The following is an 18,790-nucleotide window of genomic DNA, read 5'->3' as shown; positions in this document are numbered from 1 at the left end:
CTTATTATCAGTCTAATTGGTTTTTCATCGAAATGGGATGATCGACGGTTAATTGACTTGCGTGATAATTTATGAACCGTTTTCAGCTTCGTCGAGTTCATCAATTGGAATTTCCACATATGCTCGATAATAAATTGTGTGCAGCGGAATTTTTGACGTGGAAACGCCCATTGTTTATGTTCTTCTTCGCTTTTATATTAGTATGAATCACTTTTTGAATTAATTTTTTTTTTGTTTCTTTTTAGTATCATTTAAACATGGCATGGCGACTGGTCGCCCTGTGTGCGCTTCTTTGCATTTACAACTCCGGTGCTCAACGAGACTACGACCGAGACTATGGCAGTGAACGAGAACGAAACCGGAATCGCGATGACGGCGGTTACAAGCCGAATTATCAACCGGGTTACGGGATCAACAATCGTTTCAACGTTCCATCAACTCTGAGACCTTTGAGTGGCAGCACGGATCGTTTCCCGTCCCGGTTCGATAATTCGGAGCCGAATCGCGATCTTTCCGGCGCCTCATTTTACGATACCAGTCGATATGGTCACAACTATAATTCTTATTCGAATTTCATTGATGGCGTGGATGAGTCGTTTTTCTGTCCCGAACATTGGATCACGTATCGCCAAAGTTGTTATCGCTTCATAAAATCGCCGAAACGCAGTTGGTGGGAAGCCAAACGTATTTGCGAGGCATATCAAGCGAAAGTTGTTGATGTTGATAACGTTGAAAAACATTCTTTCATCTTGAAACATCTAATTTTGCAAGACCAACGACAAAATCGGTATTTTGTATCGGCAAGACGTACCGGACCAACCTCATGGGTAAATGATGACGGAACAGCATTAGTTGTTATTGAAGATGGCATCAACTACGATGACGAGCTCAATGAAAGTCCTGAAACGAAATATCGCGGATATGAGGGTTTTGATACAGACCTGCCTGACTTTGATAATTCCTTGCATAAACAATTCCGCACAACTTCCCGCCGTCCCGACACCTACAACATTTACGATCGCTACAATTTGAACAAAGATCGCTTGGTTTACGCCTATTCACGGAGCAAGGATCGTTGGATGTTCATTCCAACGTATGAGCGGGAACCAAATTTGTTTATTTGCGAATCGCGCCAACTTTACGACATTAAAAATGTGGAAAAAATCGAAGAAGATAAACGCACAATTGAATACGGCATGGATTATTATGAGGAAGAACGTCTTCCACGAGGACCTTATTTCATCAAGCAACCCAGTGACACGACCTATGACACGGGAAAACGCTTAATTCGCAACGACGTGTCCATAGGGTGTCTGGCGGGAGGTTATCCCACCCCTACGTACTCGTGGTACAAGGAGGAGTACAAAAATGATAATTTAACATTTATCAAAATTGATCCCCTCACAAATCCGCGTTATACGATCAGTGGCGGCAATTTGATCATTTACAATCCGCAACAAGACATGGATCAAGGAACTTATCACTGCGTCGCTGAAAATAAATTCGGTAAAATCCTATCGGAAAGTGTTCAACTGAATCTCGGATACATTTTGGAATTCAATTTGAAACGTTCCCCCGAAAATGGCGAAATGAATTGGGGTAAATCTATTTACTGCGATCCGCCGCAGCATTTCCCCGGAGTCAAATATTACTGGTCACGTGACTATTTCCCGAATTTCGTGGAGGAAGATCGTCGTGTCTTTGTCAGTAATGATGGGGCTTTGTACTTTTCTGCCTTGGAATCGATTGATCGTGGAAATTATTCGTGCACAGTACAATCGACAGTCTCAGATACCGGCAGAAATGGACCATTTTTCCCATTACGCGTGAAACCGCATCCAAACTACCAGACACTTGTATTTGCCAATACCTTCCCGAAAGTCTTTCCCGAGGGACCAGTTGCTGGGCATGAAGTTCGGATTGAATGCATGGCCTTTGGTTATCCTGTGCCGCATTACAATTGGACTCGGAGGGATGCAGATTTGCCAAGACATGCATACACCCTCAACTATAATCGAGTATTGATTATTCCGAATGCCACATTGAACGACAATGGCGAATACGTTTGTACGGTATTTAATGATCGGAAGACAATTGATAAAAGTGTTCATGTGAATTTGCAAATGAAACCAAATTTCACGATTCCCCTGAGAGATAAGATCAAGGATCATGGCGGCGAGGTTAGTTTCATCTGTGAGGCAAATGCTGTGCCAGATGTCAATTACACGTGGTACAAAAATGGCGACCTGTTAGATCGGGAGAGCTTGGATAAGGAAAAGTACGTGATACAAGATAACGTATTGACAATCAAGTTTTTGGATCCAGATAAGGATAATGGAATGTATCAATGTAAAGCTACCAATCAACTGAGGGGTGTTTATTCATCGTCACAACTGAGGGTTCTATCGCTCAAACCAACTTTCAAAAAGTTCCCCTTAGAGCAGGAGATTTATGCAATTTATGGCGGGAACACTACCATAGATTGTAAACCCGAAGCTGCCCCACGCCCAAAAATCACGTGGAAAAAAGATGGCAACGTTTTAGGTCCCGGAGGGCATCGTCGAATGCTGCCCGATGGAAAACTAATAATATCCCCGACGAGTCGCGATGACGAGGGAGTTTACACGTGCGTGGCATCAAATGTTTACGGAACTGACGAATCAAGTGCGCGCCTAATTGTTTTGCGCGAAATACAATTCTCGAAATCTTTCGCGCCAAAAATCCACAAAACGATCGACGAGTATCTCTATCTCACGTGTGAGGTGTACTACGACGAGATCTTGGATGTAGCGTATATTTGGCAGCATAATGGACAGGTTATTGATCCACACATGGATCCGCGTTACAAAATCGACAATAACAATGGCTTGGTCTTACATAACCTCACAATTACCGATACGGGCGAATATGAGTGCATCGCAAAGAGTGCCGTGAACCAAGTGAGTCAGAAAACGATGGTGATCGTTCAAGGTCCTCCCGCACGTCCCGGCGGAGTGAAAATTATCGAAATCAATAAACGTGACGCCATCATTGAATGGGTTGATGGCGGCAATAATGGACGCCCAATTACGCATTATAACGTCTTGGGTCGTACGAATTGGAACAAAACATGGACCAATGTCTCGGAAATGATTGAAGATCGGAATGTTGAACGTCCTGATCGGTTCACAGATCGACGACGCGCCACTGTGCTTAACCTAACGCCATGGAGTTCGTATGAATTTGCCGTTTGCGCGGTAAACGATCTCGGAATTGGCGCGCCAAGTGAACCATCTCCTTCGTATAGCACAAAGCCAGACAAACCGGATATCGCTCCTCGTAATGTCGGAGGCGGGGGAGGCAAAATCGGTGACTTGGTAATTACTTGGGATCCACTCAGACCGGAAGAACAAAACGCCAAAGGAATTAAATACAAATATTTCTACCGGAAACACGGTAAAAAGGGCGAAACGGAATGGGCGAGCGACATTAAAGAAGGAAATGTCGGACAAGCTGTTGTTCATTTCGACAATAAGGAAACGATTTATTACACGAAATTCGATGTGAAAGTTCAAGCCATGAACGATTTTGGTGCTGGGCCCGAAAGTAATGTCACAACGATCTATTCGGCCGAAGATATGCCGCAAGTGGCGCCACAACAAGTTTACGCAAGAGGATTCAACTCGACCGCTATAAATGTGACATGGGCTCCAGTTGATCAAACGCGCGAAAAGATCCGTGGACAGCTGATCGGGCATCGTATCAAATATTGGAAGAAGGATCATCGTGAGGAAGATGCCGTTTATTATTTGTCACGCACAACGAGACCATGGGCATTGATTGTCGGTCTCGAACCAGATACGTACTACTTTGTCAAATCGATGGCGTACAATGCAGCAGGCGAGGGACCCGAATCGGAGCGATATATGGAAAGAACTTACAGAAAGGCGCCACAGAAACCGCCATCTACGGTGCATATTTATGGCATTAATCCGACGACGGTGCGAGTTGTATGGCGTTATGTTGCTCCCACGCAAGAAGAAGAACCCATCGAAGGATATAAAGTGAGTTTTTTTCTTTTTTCAATGTTTAAATTACAAAATTTTAGCTGAAATTTTAATTTTTTCAAAGAATTTTTTATAAAAAATAATTTAAATTTTAAAACAATTTTTGTCAAAATTGGCAAAAATTTTCTTAAAATTAATTTTTTTTTTTAATTTTTGCTTCAAAAATGTCAAATACCTAATTTTAATTTTTGACTTAATTTTGTTCAAAACTGGCAGAAATATGAAAATGACTAAATTTAAAACCGAAATTGAAAAAAATATACAAAAATTGAAATTTTATTTTAAAATGATTAAAAATTTTAACTTCTCACAAAAATCAATAAAAATCGTAAAAAAAATTAAAATTGCTAAAAAAAATTAAAAAAAAAATTTAAAAAATTAAAATAAAATCTCAATAAGAAATCGATCGAAAATATATAAAATTTAAAAAAAAAATTATAAAAATTGGTCGATTAAATTTAAGATTTTTTTTTTATAAAATAGGTATTTATTAAAAAATATTTTAAAATTTAAATCTGCGAAAAAAATTTAAACGAAATCTAAATTTTAAATTCAAAAAAAAATATTTTTAATTATTTTTTTTTAAATTGTTTTTTATTTAATTTTTAATTATTTTTAATTTTTTTTATCTAAATTTTTCGATCAATTAGAACTAATATATCAAAAAATTCGCAAAAAATTAATATTTTTGAAAAAACTTCTGAAAAAAAATATCTCAATTTTTCAAACATTTATTAAAAATTTAAAATTTTAGCAAAAATTCATCAAAAAAAATTTTTTTCATTAAATATTAACTCTTAAAAATCCATTTCAGGTTCGAATTTGGGAAAGTGATCAAGACATGTCCCGTGCCAATGACACAATTATCCCCGTGGGCAACAAATTGGAAGCCTATATCGACACTCTGACGCCCGGCAAGTCATACAAGATGCGTGTGCTGGCATTCAGCAACGGAGGCGACGGTCGAATGTCTTCGCCGCCATTGAAATTCCAAATGGGTAAGACACAAGCTGACTATCAACAGTAGTTTTCACTTTCTTTCATTGGTTTTTGGTTCTTTTGGTGATGGAATTTTTATATATTTAATGTTAAAATTAACAATTTGCACCGAAAAAAATATATTTTTGCACTTATGTACCTTATTTTATACAAAAATACTCACTTTTAACATTTATTTCGTACAAATTTCATGTAAAAAATCAAAAATTTAATTTTTGAATAAATAAATGTTTATTTTTATCATTTATTTTTTTTTATTTTTCACTTTTTTAATAAAAAAAAAATTTATTTTAACAAAAATTAATTTTCAACTCAATTTCAGGCATCACTCAGTCGCCATATAATGCAGCAACCACCATTAAATTGTGCTCATCACTCCTTTTACCAGTTTATCTTTGGTATTTAGTTCAAGGGATGTTCAATTAAATTCGAAAAAAACGTTTCAATAGCTCATAGAAGTAGACAATAGAAGAATCTCAAGCACAAAAATGTAAATAGAAACGGTTTCAGAGTGAAATATTTTTGACTCCTTCAGAAAAAATCAACGATTGTGGCCTAATATCGAAAGAAAAAAAAATATTTACAAAAAAAAGTGAAAAAAACTTTACAAACGCAGCAAAATGCCTTATCAGTAGAGAAACTTCGTCCATTTTAATTTTAATACAAAAAGTAGTTTTTAAGGATGGTTTGCTAAAAATTTGTAACTTAAATAGATTTTTACATTTTTTTTTATTTAGCAAATCTTTATTTTTTTTTAATCAAAAAACAAAATTTGAATCAAATACCGACCGTTACAATATTTTTGTATTAATATTTTAAAATAAAACTTAGAAATTTTAACAAAAAATTAAATTATTTGTTAGTTGAGGGAAGATGAAATAAGGTAAGAAAATAATTAAATTTAAATAAAAAAAAAGAAAAATAATTAAAACTTTTTTTTTACATTTAAATTTTTATATGAAAAAAATTGTTTATTGTTTAAAACAAAATTTAAAAAAAAAAATCGTAAAAATTAATAATTTTTATTTAAATTTTATTTATTTAAATTATTGTCTAAAAACATTTTTAATAAATTTTGAATATTTTTTTTAAATAAAAAAAAAATTATTTTATCAATTTTTTTAATTTAAAAAAATATTTTTTTAATTTAAAAAAAAAATTAATTTAAAAAAAATATTTTTTTTAATTAAAAAAAAAAATAATTTAAAAAAAATAATTTTTTAAATTTAATTTTAATTTAAAAAAAAATAATATTTTAATTTGTAAAATTTTTTAATTCAATTTTAATTTTTTTAAATAAAAAAAATATAAAAAAATTATCTTGACCAAAAAATAATTTTTGATCAAATTTTATCGAAATTGACAAAAAAAATGCTTCAAAATAATATTATAAATTAATTATTTTTTTAAACATTTTTTATTGTAAAATTAGAGAAATTATTTAATAATTTTATTTTTTATCCTTGATTAAAATCTTAATTTTTTTTTATTTTTTATAGTTTATTTTAAATTTGTTTTTTTTTTAATTTTTTTTTTAATATTTAAAAAATTTAAATTGTTATAAAGAATTTCAGCGAATCTAAAATAAAAAAAATTCAATTTTTATTCTTTGAGGTACTTTAAAACACTTAGGAAAAAACCTAAAACCAATTATCTAAATCAATTTCACGTGCTTCTATAGAAACAATTGGTAATTGTTCAAACCTTAACTGAAAAAAAAGTCAGATTTCATCATAAATCATCTATAATTGATCATCTGTAATTGATTGAGAACTTACCTTATGTTGAACATTTATGAAAGCTATAAAAGCTTGAATAATCCTTAAATTTCAATCAATCTCTGACAAACTTTCAAACATGGTGCAACTGAAGTTTTGGAACAAAATTCATCAATCAACAAGGAATTATTTGAAGAAAAATTTTGACACTTCAAATATTGACGATCCCAATGACATTTACAAGAATTTCCTCGTGCCTTATCTGAAATTTGAAACTGCCTTATATGGCTACAAAGTCTTTGATCCGGATTACAAGCTGAGTTTTCTGCTGGGACTCGTTCTGACCGAAGTCACAATCTACATGGTAATCAACATCATCGATATTTGGCTCATTTGGGGGGATTTTTATCGCATTTGTTACTGCTTTGTCACCTGGATGATTGGATGGATCTCGTATTTTTTAACTTACGTTGGATTTACGAAAAAGATGGAAATTTGCAGCGTATTGGACGAAATCTACAAGTTTGGTGATGATCTAAAGAAAGGAATTGAAAATGAAGAAATTGAAAAATATTTGAAACATTCGATGGATTGTAAAAAATTATTTCTCTTTACAACGGTAATTTTCTCCGGCGGCGGATTAATTTCAATTTTTTCGCCACTCGGCTACTATCTCTGTACCGGAGAGCTCTTTTTGCTATTTGGTTTCTTCATACCTGGCATCAGTTCAACTTCGAATCCGGGCTACTTTGTAAATTGTTTGTACCAAATTCTACAAGTGATCTTAACGGTTCTCGGCCCAATGCAAACTACGTATCACACCTATCTCTTGTTCAGTAGCAGCGCCTTTTTCCAAATTGACAACTTAATCATCAAATTGCGAAAATTGAATTCGGTCATTGAAACAAATCCGAATAAAGATGGACATCAAGCGAGTTTGGATGAACTTGTGAAACTGCACCAACGTTTTCAGGATTTCATTGGCACCGTTGAAGACATTTACAACAAAATGTTTCTCGTCAATATCGGAGGTTATGCCTTTATGAAAATTTTGTTTCTCTTTGTGCTCGTGAACCAGCCAACATGGATCGTGGGATATTATGGACTTGTTGTGTTTTTTTCTCTGATTTTTATACCGTGTGCGATCGGGACCGCAATTGAGATTAAGAACGATTCGTTAGTCGATGAGGTTTATTGTGTTGCTTGGTACTCGTTGACGCCGCGGGAGAGAAAAACTTATTGGATGTTTTTGTATGGAGTGCAAATTACATCGATGCCAACTTGTGGAGGATTTCGCCCGTTAAATGTCGAGACTTTTAGAGCGACATATTCAACAATTTACTCTTATTTGATGTTTATGATCGATACGCAAACATAAGGCTTTAATTGATTTCACGAAATTAAAATTTGTAATTTTTATAAAGAGATTTCTGAAAAATATTTAATTGAGTATGAGCTAATTTTCAGAAATTATTTATTTTTACCTCCTTTTTAATGTGAATGCACTTAATGCACTAAAATAAACTGACAAATTTATGTAAATAAAAGTTTTTAAATTTAAAAAACATAGCTTTATAAAATTTTTTTTAGCTCATTTTTGAGTTTGAAATAATTTAAAAAAAAAATTGAAAAATGTAAAATTCAATAAATTCGTAAGGCCGCTCCAAATTTTTTTTTATGTTTTTGTCCCCTGCCCCATTTCAAAAGCCGAAAATCCAATGGGGCAAAATAAAAAAAAGTTAAAAATTTCATCAAAATTGACCATTTTTTGGTCATTTTCCTTACTTTTTCAAGGAATTTTCAAAATTTTTTTAAAAATATTTTCAATTTTAAATTTTTTTGTGTTGAAAATCGAAATTTTACATGAATTTTCTTCTATAAAAATATTTCCTAAAAATTATTTTTCAAAAATTTTTGACGGTTATTTTTATGAAATTTTTTTGTTAAAATTTAAAAAAAAAATTAAAATTTTCTCATTTTGTATGAAATAGTATTTCAAAACTTTTTTTTTATTTTGCCCCAAAAATCTGAAAATTTTGAAAAAATTTGGAACGGCCTAATATTTTTTTTCCAAATTTTTCCTCATTGATTTCCAAATTAAAAAAATAAAATTTTAATAAAGGATAAAAAATAATTTCGATTAAAATAATGTTTGAACTGAACTTTATTAAAATTAACTAAAAACTGACTTAAAAATTGAAATTTTATCCAAATTTTTAAAGAGCTCAGGTCTTTTTAAAACTTTTTGCTGTAAAATGTAAAAAAATTATTCAACAATTATTTTTTTTATTTTTTACATTATATTTTAAGATGTTTTCAAAAGTCTCTTTACAAAATACCGTAATTTAGATAATGCTAAGAAAATTTTAAAGTCTGTTTTCTTAACATTTTTTGTTTCAATTTCTTATTTTTAATAACTAAAATATTTAAAATTTTAATTAATTTTGTATTTTTATATATTTTTATTTTAAAATTATCATTTTTGTGTAAAAAAAAAATAAAAAAATACAACTAAAATTGTTCAAATAAATAAAAAAAAAATCTTTAAAAAAAATTAAAATAAAAAAATCTAAAACTTTAATCTAAAAATCTAAAAAAAAAATATTTCTTACCTGGATTACTGGATTTCTTATCAAAAATTTGCATTTATTTTATTTTTTTTTCGAAAAAATTAAATCTTACAAAGTTCAAAATCAATATGCAATGAACTTTTGTTCACAAAAAAAATTGTAAATTTTCATCAAATCAAACAAATCATAATCAATCAAATTCGTATGTTGATATTGTACATAAACTCTCGACAAAAGTCTACGTGACTCATCGCCCATCTGCGAGCAATTCCAAATTGAGTGATTTTCTGCCACTTTTTTTCTTTTACAATACGCACAAGTATTCGGCACAAACAAATCCTTCAGGGGCCAAATCATGTCAATTCGTTTTTTCATGCAGCGATTTTTTCGCGACGAATTGAATGGTTTTATTGAAGGCGTAGTTTTCGACGACAAACTCCCGATCAGCATTTTCTTTTCCTCTTGCGACAGCAACGCGGTGTGCGAAATATCGTTCGCACTCGTTGTGAGAAAGTGAATTTGTTGCAATGCTGGTCGGATTTTTTCCGCAATTTTCTCGTCATTTTTCTTGTTGAAGGCAACGTAACGTTCGAGGGCCCAAACAAAATCCATTTCCGAGTTAATGGCGCCACAAGGGAAGCCATACAGAAAGTTGACAGTTGCCGGTTTTGATGTGAGAAACTCCGAGGTCGACAGAATTTCGCTCATTTGGCAGCACATGATCCTGCAACAGTATCTTAACGTTTGCAAGTCATAAAGGTCGGCAATCTCAAAGAAAAGCAGCACGTTTTTCACAGAAAGACGAATTTTCATCAATTCTTCGGCGAATTTCAAGGCAACAACGCAGTTGTATTTGTGAGCGCAACAGAAAAATTCCACGAGAGTTTTGTCGTCTTCCAGCTCGTCGTTTATTGTAAAGCCATAAATGTGTCTAAAAAGAAAATTTTTTAGAAAAAAAAAATATTTTTTTCAAAATTTTTTTAGACAAAAAAAATTATTTTTTTCGAAATTTTTTTAGAAAAAAGTTTTTTTTCAAAATTTTCCTAAAAAAAATCATCAAAAAACTTACCTCAAAAAAGCTACAAAACCATCAAAATTGATATCTTCAATCCAAACATTGGTCTCGTCAGTAACTCCGCCATTCGTGACAGTTTCACCGAAAAACATTGCCTCAAAAACATCACTCACCAAACTTAACCAGAATTTGTGGGCGCCATATTTAGACCATGTTCCATCCGCTTTTTTGCAATGAAAGAAAACATCACAACGCTTCTGATCAATCAATAACACACGCAAGGCTTTTTGTGGAATGTTTTCCATTTTTCACAGAAAATTCTAGGTTTTTAAGAACAAAACAAAAATTTAATAAACCGAACTAAAAATGTCAATCAGGTCCGTACCCAGTGGCGGCGTAGCGTCATCGGATAAAGGGGCATCGAAATTTTTGAAAATTCAGTTTTCTGAATTTTTACGAGAATTCTCACTCGAATTTTTTAATTGTTCTCGAAAATTTTCCTACAATTTATTTGATTTGTTCACAAATTTAAATTATTTTAATTTTTTAGAAAAAAATGTTAACATTAATGCTTAATTTAAGAAAAAAAAACAGTTGAAAATAAAAAATTTAATGGAAAAATTTTAATATTTAAATTTCTAATTTCTCTCAAAATTTTGACGTTTTTTTAAATATTTTTTAAACAATTTTTAAGGCCGCTCCAATTTTTTTTCTATGTTTTTGTCCCCTGCCCCATTTCAAATTCCAATGGATATTCTTCGCAAAATAAAAAAAAAGTTTCTTTTTTCCTTGTTTTGAAAAATTTTTTCAAAAAATATACAAGACCATTTTTTGGTCTTTTTCCATATTTTTTCAAGAAATTTTCAAAAATTTTTAAAATATTTTCTATTTTCAAGAATTTTTGTATTGAAAAACGAAATTTAACATGAAAAATTCATTCTCAAAAATATTTGCAAAAAAAATATTTTTCAAATTTTTTGACGGTTTTTTTTAATGATTTTTTTTTTGTTTAAGTTTTTACCTTGAAATACTCTGAGATTGATTTTAAAGTACCAAATCTTAACGTAAATACCATAAAAACAACTAAATTATTCTTTAATGACCAAAAATTGTTTAATATTTTTTTTTACAGATTTTTGATAAAAAAGTATTTCAAAATTTTTTTTTTTAAAATTTTTCAAAAATAAGAATTTTGAACGAGTTTTGACTATTATTTTGATTTTTTTTCTCTTAGCATTATCTTTATTACGGTATTTTGGATTTTATAGATCCTCAAAAAATTAAAAAGGAAGCAGGAGTTTTTAGCAAATTAACTTTTTACTTAAATCTAAAAGGCTTAAGATACAAGAAATAACTTAATTTACAAATTTAAAATAAAAATTATATTTTCCCCCAAAAATGATCTGAAAATTCAATTTGAGCTTTAGTTAAAAACTTTTTAAATAAAAATGAGGCCGTTCCAATTTTTTTTCGATGTTTTTGTCCTAAAAGAATTTTTACAAAATGGGGGGCATTGAGAATTTCTAAAATTAATATTAGAGTATTTAAAATTAAAAATTTAAACAAAAAAGTTTCATAAAAATAATTTTAAAAAATTTTTGAAAAAAATATTTTTTTTTGACATTATTTTTAGAGGTGAATTCATGTTAGATTTCTTTTTTAATACAAAAATTCTTGAAAATAAAAAATATTTTAAAAATTTTTTGAAAATTTCTTGAAAATATATGCAAGACCTAAAACTAGTTAGAAAACTAGATAGAAAATTTTATCTCTTTTTGACAACTTTGGTTCTTATTATATTAAGATATCTAAATGTTTCATACTTACGTAAAAGCAAATCGAAAAAAAATTTAAATATCTAAAGTTTAAAAGATCAAAAATATTTTTACTATAGATGGCGCTTCAAAAATTTTCAAATTTCAGTTTAACAATTTACACCTAGATACGGCACTGATCATGTCAAAACAAACGAAGCGTGTTCTAACCTCACTTTTCGATTGAAATTTGTTTATTTTGTTCGCTGTGTCTTAAATAATTTTATTAAAAAAATGGTTCTTAATTGTGGAAATGCGTATCATCAGCTCTTCATCGATCAAAAACGTTGTGATGTTTCGTTCTTGTGCAAAGATGATGACGGAAATTGGACTTCCATCGGAGCCCACAAGTTTCATTTGAGCGCAGTTAGCGAGGTTTTCGAGACCATGTTTTACGGCGAATGTGTCAAGAAGGGATTTACCAAAGAAAGTGACGAGATCCGGATTGAAGACATCAGTTTGAAGGCTTTTCGTCTCTTTTTGAAGTAAAATTCGTGCTAATTTTTTTTCGATCTTCATAAAAAACATTTTTTCCAGATTCATCTACTCGTCAGAGATAAAATTCGACCACGGAAGCACTTTAGCTGAATTTTACAGCGCTTGCCATAAATACACTTGCAAAGACGGTCTCAAATTCGCCGAAAAATCAATGCAGGAAATGCTCTGTCCTCAATACGCGACAATTTTCTACGAAATTTCCGTTTTGTATGACATTCCAAAGATCAAATTGGAGTGTGAAAAGGTAAAAAATGCCAATTTTTTCAAAAAAATCCATGAAAAAAAATTTTTTTTCAGTTCATGACTTACCAAACTGATGAAGTAATAAACAGCTACGAGTTCCTAAGTGCAAGTCCCGAAACCATCAACATGATTTTCGCCCAAAATAAGGTTTGTTTAAAGTCAGAACTGGATTTCTGCTGGGCCCTTGAACGTTACATCAGGCAAAACAAGAAAACGGATCCAGAAATTGCCGCAAAAGTCCGTCCCGCGATAAATTCCATTCATTTTTTGCAACTTGCGGCCTCGGATATCGAAGAAATTGCGTTTCTCACGAAGGAGGAAAAAGATGCCATCGTGAAATGTCTTCCGCCGAGCCGAGATTTGAAGAAAATGCCCGAAAATTTCTGCAAAAAGAAGGAAAAGCGGTTCGTGAAAAAGAGAATTGACTTTATAAGAGCGCTAAATAAGGTTTATCGCGACGATGTTTGTGTTAATTGTAAAAATTTGAAACTTAGCTGCGATCATCCGCTTTGGTGGTGCACAAAAATCAGCTCGATGAGTCCCATTGAACGCATTTTTTACAAATATAATCATGGGAATGTCTGCGATTACGCCTCGGATGACTTGGAAAAGCTCTACAAAAGTTGCGTCCTTCAAAAATTAATCAAGCCAATCTAAATTTTTGTTGTTTATTTTTAAATAATTATTTTTTTGTTATTGTTTCTAATCGATTCTCGTCTATTTTTAACAGAAATAAATTTTCACCATTGAAGGGTTACTTTCAAATCGCACGAAACCGGATTCCGGAATGAATTCTAGTCCACGAAATGTCATCAAAGTCACGTCATCGCATTCCCAAAAACCAAAAACACTTCGAGCTTGCTAGAAAAAGACCATAGAAACCGGAAAATTTAAAATATATTAGATTGTGGTTGACATTGCTCTTGATACGCACCAACATAAACACAGAAATCTCTTGCATAAGTCAGTCTTTTTCGAAAAAGTTTAAAATTTTGCAAGTAACGTAACTTCTGGAAAGACTGGTCAGTAAAGAAATAAAATAAAATGGTTGTGACACGCATAAGCATAGGCAAGACTTTAAAAGAACGTCGTACGAAAACGGAAGGAAACCGGTATTTATGAGCTGTATTGCAATTAAACGCAGCCAAAATCGAGTTAATTCTAGTGTGAGACCTTCTCTAGACAACCGATTTGTTTTTTTGCCTTTCTCTTTCTGTAGAACAGAACTTTTTGTGCTGCAGCGAGCATTGAACCGATAATTAATCGATTTGAGGAAAGGATTAAAATTGCGATAATTTTTGTCAATAAGCTGCGAATTTTTTAAAGATTTTTCAAAAATTATTTTAAATTAAACGAATTATTTTCGAAGAATTTGAAGTATATTTTCGAAAATTTTGCAATATGTTAAAAAAAATAGTTTTTTTTACTTAAAAATTTTCGAAAATTTGTTTAAAATTTTTCGAAAATTTGTTTAAAATTTTTCGAAAATTTGTTTAAAATTTTTCGAAAATTTTTCATAACTATGCGAATCAATTTCGAAAAATTTTAAGCAAATTTTCGAAAAATTTTTAATATTTTTAAAAATATAGTTTTCGAAAATTTTTATCATTTAAACATTTAGATTATTAGGAATCCGCCAAAAAGTTAAAAAAATAAATATCGAAAAATTTTCGAAAATTTGAAAGAACAATTTTTTAATGAGTTAGTTCTAATTAAAAAATTAAATAAAAATTTTAATATCTAAAGAAAAACAAAATTTGTTAAGTACAAAAACAATTTCGAAAAATTCTTCGATAATTAAAAAAAATCATAAAACAATTATAGCTCAAAAAGTTAAAATTGATTTTTAAAGAATTTTAATGAATTCGAAAATTTTCGATATCGAATTTCGAAAATTTGAACATTATTTTTCGAAAATTCATATAAAACATCTATTTGCTTAACTACAACTTTATTTAAGATTTTTTTTTGCCAACAAATTTTTTGTGTAAAAAAAAGAGGACAAGTTTCTGACAAAACGATACCTATTTTGTTTTGATTTGGTCAAGTTTTTGAGCCTTTATGCTTCAAATTTACGACGGACTCCGACGAGGGGGGGAGGAAGATAAACAGATATGTACGACGTCGTAAAAAAATGCCATATTCACGATTTAAAAATTTTTCGTTTTGAATTATTCAAAATAATTTTTAAAGTATTTCAGACTTTGTAATCTTTTTTTTTCAAATTTTCATTAATTTGAGTTTTTTTTTTTTCAAATTTTTCACGAGCTTTGATTGAAATTTGAACTGGTACTAAATAAAAAGTTCCTTTTCAGTGAGGGAAGGGGGGGGTCATGTTAAAAAACACGTCGTAAATTAGGGGGTCGTTAAATTTCGACGGTTTAAGATTAAATGGGGGTGGGGGTCAAAAATGCCCTATTTTTTCCGCCGTTATGGCCAAAAAACGTACTTTTTGAACCATAGAAGTCGAGAAGCCTTACCAAATTTTGTTAAAAATGATCTTCTTTCTAACGATATATAACACTTTGCATTTGAGATTATTTTTCCGTACGTTATGAGATGAAGGTATCTCGAAAATGCCCCTAAAATAGCCAAATGTAGGTCTTGCTAACGGATCAATATTTTTCGCTCAAATTTTAGGTATCGTGGGGATTTTGATCATAGAACACGATAAAATAATTTTCAGACACAAAAAAAATTTTTGTGGCAAAAAAAAAAATTTTAAAATAAAGTTGTAGTTAAGAATTTGTAATTAACCATCTCTTTCGCTAACATTTGTAAAAAAATCAAGAAGAGGAAGCGTTCGTTGAACCGCTGTTTGTTACAATTAAAAACGGAGAAACGTATTTTAATTCGATTTGCGTCATAAAAGACAAAGATAAACCGGATGATTTTTTTTGAGTAGTACCTTAATAAGAACCATTTATAGGACTACATGATGTCTATTCATGACGTATCTACTAACACGAAATATGACGGATGGAAATGTACAAAATTCTTAAGCCACTTCATTAAAATATTTTTTGTGTTATTTTTTTTTAAGGTCGAGTGATTTTTTGCGAACCAAAAGAGCTCGCTAAAATATTTTTAGAACGTTTTGTGATCCATATTTATAAAACTAACAAATCAATCCAGACAAACAAAAAATTAAAACGTTTCAAATCAACAAAAAGTGTAAATGAATTAATTATTGACTCTCGTCTCGTTTGTTTTTCTTTGTACGTAATTAATAAATCCACTGGATTGACGCAATTGATCATACCTAATTATGCATGAGGAGCAAAAGTCAAATTTTGAAAGGAGACAGAAATATCACAAGTAATTAAAATGAAGTTTTAATAGACAAATCAAATAAGAAAAAAATTAAGTTGCATTCAAGACTTGTATGCAATTTGAAATGATCATGAATTAAAATTCATTCGTGAGATTTTTGCATGAAATTGTTTGAAATCTCGCATCGGAAGTAAATTCTTAGTATTTAAAAGCTTTTAATTGTGAGAATTTAGTTTTTTTAGGTTCTTTATCTAAAATGGAAAGTATAAAGCGAAGTTCACTTAAGAAATTAATTTTTTAAAATTTAATTCGACTTTTGTATTATTCCAATTAACATTCAAATATTAAAAAGTGAATCACAATAAGTGAATTTTTGAAAGAACTTCCTTGTCAAAAAGAAAGAAGAAGGCGAATGAAGATCATTGTACTTAAAAGAAGTGTTTGTCTCGATGCAAATAAATTAATTGAATTGATTTAAAAAATTGACAGAAAAATATTTAAAAAAATTATTTAATTTTTTTTATGAATTAATTTTTAAAATTTATTTTTTTTTTAATTAATTCAAATTTTAATTAAATTAAATTGAATTATTTTAATGATTTTATTTTATTAACTTTTAATAATTTATATTTATTTTAAAAAATTTATTTGTTTAAAATTTTTTATTTAATATTTTTGTTAACTTAATTATTTTTTTATAATTTTTATTAATAATAATTTTAAATACAAAATAGGTAAATTTAAAAAAAAATATATTAATTCAACAAAAAATTAAATTATTAAAATATATAAAAATTAATTTTCAAAAAATTGTCAAAAAAAAATTAATTAATAACCGATCCAGAATTTCTTCTTTTTGATTCATCAAAAAAACCAAAACAAAAGAATCACGATATCGCGTCACAAAACATGCATTTTAAAACGTATGTACGAAAAAAAAATAACATTCACGCAAGAAATCCACTTCTACCCCAAAACACACATTAACATATCTCTTGTACATTTAATACAGCATTGGGTAACATATGTACGAAAAACGTAACTCAGTCGGTTTCAGTCATCAATTAGTCGTTGTGGGGATCGGAAGTGCCTCCAAGTAGCTCCTCCGAAAAAATATTTACAGAATAAAAGTGAAATAAATAATTAAAAGAAAAATATTTTTAATAAAAAAAAATAACTTGAAATAATAAATAAATATTTAAATGTGAAAACACAAATAAACAAGTGAATTTTACAAAATAAAAAAAAATTATTACAAAAATAAATAAATCAATTGAAAGTGCTGTGACAATTTAAAAATATAAAAAAAAATTTAAAAGAAAAAAAATAAATTTTATTTTACAAAAAAAGTAAGTTAATTTTTTTACTCATAAAAATAACTCAAAACTGAATTAAGTTGTCTCCCATCAATCAAGCGCAATAAGTCATCACAATTATTTTCGTGAAATGAATATTAAATTATTTCGTATTTACAATAAATTAAATGAAGAAAAAAAGAAGCAGCGAAAAATTTTGCAATTTTTTATTATTTACTTTTGTTGTCACATTTTTTTTTTTTTTTTTTTGATGATCGAGACCTACATTGATGGACTCCATTTTGACAGTCGTAAATAAATAAAAACATGTGCGATATTATTATTCATACTAAATTACATTATTAAGTTAATTTATTCGAAAAAAATAAGAAAAAAAAATTATAAAAAAAAATTATTTACCAAAAAAATAATTTCTGACGTAGATGGTGGAATTACTGAGCGCGAAATTTTTAGGGTTTTGCGTCACAGAATTGATTTATTCGTTCTGTGAAGCTGACGACTCCCTTTAACAACAACATGTTTCAGTTTATGTGACAAGACACATGCTCAAGTTTGTCAAAAGTGTGTTATGTAAACGCTATTGCAGTGATAATTTATGCGTTGAGGAAGGGTATGTCTCACAATTTGGTGTTTTCTGTGCGGAGGTGTCCAACAAAAAAGATGATTTTTGTGCGGAAATAAAATGTAAAGACAATAAATGGTGATTTTAAATATTTTTTTTGGGGACAATTCAAAGGTTTGGTTTTTTTTACATAACAAACTTCTTTGAAAATGGACGTGACCTTCAAGTGCCGAATTTAATGCTTTGACATAAAAGTTTTCGATTGACATTCAAAAAATATTAGTGCGTACTGACCCAACGTTGACCTTTAATTCGAAAAATCGCAGGTTCGAGATCAAACTTTTTTCATTGAAGTTATTGAAACGAGTGTCCGGTTGCTGATTTTTTTTTAGCAGACCCAAAAAAAAACCATCATGTAATACAAAAATAGTTTGTTGAACCCACATAGAGACATACGAATCCATTTCTTGTTTCTCAAATTTGATCAACCTTGAAAATTTGTTGGTCAAAAGTATATGCACCGAACAAAAAAAAACGTTTACCTGTTCGCGAACAGTCGATCGCGCATGCAAGCGCGGGATTCGCAAGAGCAAAAAAATGCATTCAATGAGAGTTTAACATTTTAGGACAAGGTTACTTTTATTTAAATAAAGCCGGTAATGCTATTTACTTTACATTATTTGTATTTTTAATAAACATTTAATGAACCTAAGGACCGACAACGTTGACGACAACG

The 18,790-nt window shown here is 30.1% G+C and overlaps 3 protein-coding genes across 3 annotated transcripts; 2 read left to right on the top strand and 1 right to left on the bottom strand.

Annotated features, from left to right (window-relative positions):
* The first annotated feature begins 249 nt into the window (after positions 1-249).
* LOC134834300 (contactin-like) lies at positions 250-5,828 on the top strand. The gene is made up of 3 exons (XM_063848921.1): positions 250-4,043; positions 4,861-5,044; positions 5,368-5,828. Exons 1-3 carry the CDS (start codon positions 258-260, stop codon positions 5,469-5,471), a joined length of 4,074 nt encoding a protein of 1,357 aa, XP_063704991.1. The 5' UTR covers positions 250-257; the 3' UTR covers positions 5,472-5,828.
* A 3,579-nt stretch (positions 5,829-9,407) lies between these two features.
* Positions 9,408-10,713, bottom strand: LOC134834856 (BTB/POZ domain-containing protein 9-like). Its single transcript, XM_063849651.1, has 2 exons — positions 10,403-10,713; positions 9,408-10,264 (listed from the first exon to the last, which is right to left on the bottom strand). Exons 1-2 carry the CDS (start codon positions 10,651-10,653, stop codon positions 9,457-9,459), a joined length of 1,059 nt encoding a protein of 352 aa, XP_063705721.1. The 5' UTR covers positions 10,654-10,713; the 3' UTR covers positions 9,408-9,456.
* A 1,637-nt stretch (positions 10,714-12,350) lies between these two features.
* On the top strand, positions 12,351-13,611 carry LOC134834405 (BTB/POZ domain-containing protein 3-like). The gene is made up of 3 exons (XM_063849051.1): positions 12,351-12,647; positions 12,700-12,904; positions 12,958-13,611. Exons 1-3 carry the CDS (start codon positions 12,397-12,399, stop codon positions 13,558-13,560), a joined length of 1,059 nt encoding a protein of 352 aa, XP_063705121.1. The 5' UTR covers positions 12,351-12,396; the 3' UTR covers positions 13,561-13,611.
* The last annotated feature ends 5,179 nt before the right edge of the window (positions 13,612-18,790 follow it).

This window comes from Culicoides brevitarsis, chromosome 3 (genome assembly GCF_036172545.1).
Source record: "Culicoides brevitarsis isolate CSIRO-B50_1 chromosome 3, AGI_CSIRO_Cbre_v1, whole genome shotgun sequence".
Lineage (NCBI taxonomy): Eukaryota > Metazoa > Arthropoda > Insecta > Diptera > Ceratopogonidae > Culicoides > Culicoides brevitarsis.
The sequence above is the reverse complement of the archived record's forward strand: the minus strand, read 5'-3'. Positions and strand labels throughout refer to the sequence as shown.

What these genes read in the sequence shown, in the direction of transcription:
- LOC134834856 (XM_063849651.1), bottom strand. Translation starts at nt 10,653, where the DNA reads ATGGAAAACATTCCACAAAAAGCCTTGCGTGTGTTATTGATTGATCAG. An exon ending in GGTTTTGTAGCTTTTTTGAG is followed by an intron (nt 10,265 to 10,402) that starts GTAAGTTTTTTG and finishes TTTTCTTTTTAG; the next exon opens with ACACATTTATGGCTTTACAA.
- LOC134834405 (XM_063849051.1), top strand. Translation starts at nt 12,397, where the DNA reads ATGGTTCTTAATTGTGGAAATGCGTATCATCAGCTCTTCATCGATCAA. An exon ending in GCTTTTCGTCTCTTTTTGAA is followed by an intron (nt 12,648 to 12,699) that starts GTAAAATTCGTG and finishes CATTTTTTCCAG; the next exon opens with ATTCATCTACTCGTCAGAGA. An exon ending in TCAAATTGGAGTGTGAAAAG is followed by an intron (nt 12,905 to 12,957) that starts GTAAAAAATGCC and finishes ATTTTTTTTCAG; the next exon opens with TTCATGACTTACCAAACTGA.
- LOC134834300 (XM_063848921.1), top strand. Translation starts at nt 258, where the DNA reads ATGGCATGGCGACTGGTCGCCCTGTGTGCGCTTCTTTGCATTTACAAC. An exon ending in AACCCATCGAAGGATATAAA is followed by an intron (nt 4,044 to 4,860) that starts GTGAGTTTTTTT and finishes AATCCATTTCAG; the next exon opens with GTTCGAATTTGGGAAAGTGA. An exon ending in GCCATTGAAATTCCAAATGG is followed by an intron (nt 5,045 to 5,367) that starts GTAAGACACAAG and finishes ACTCAATTTCAG; the next exon opens with GCATCACTCAGTCGCCATAT.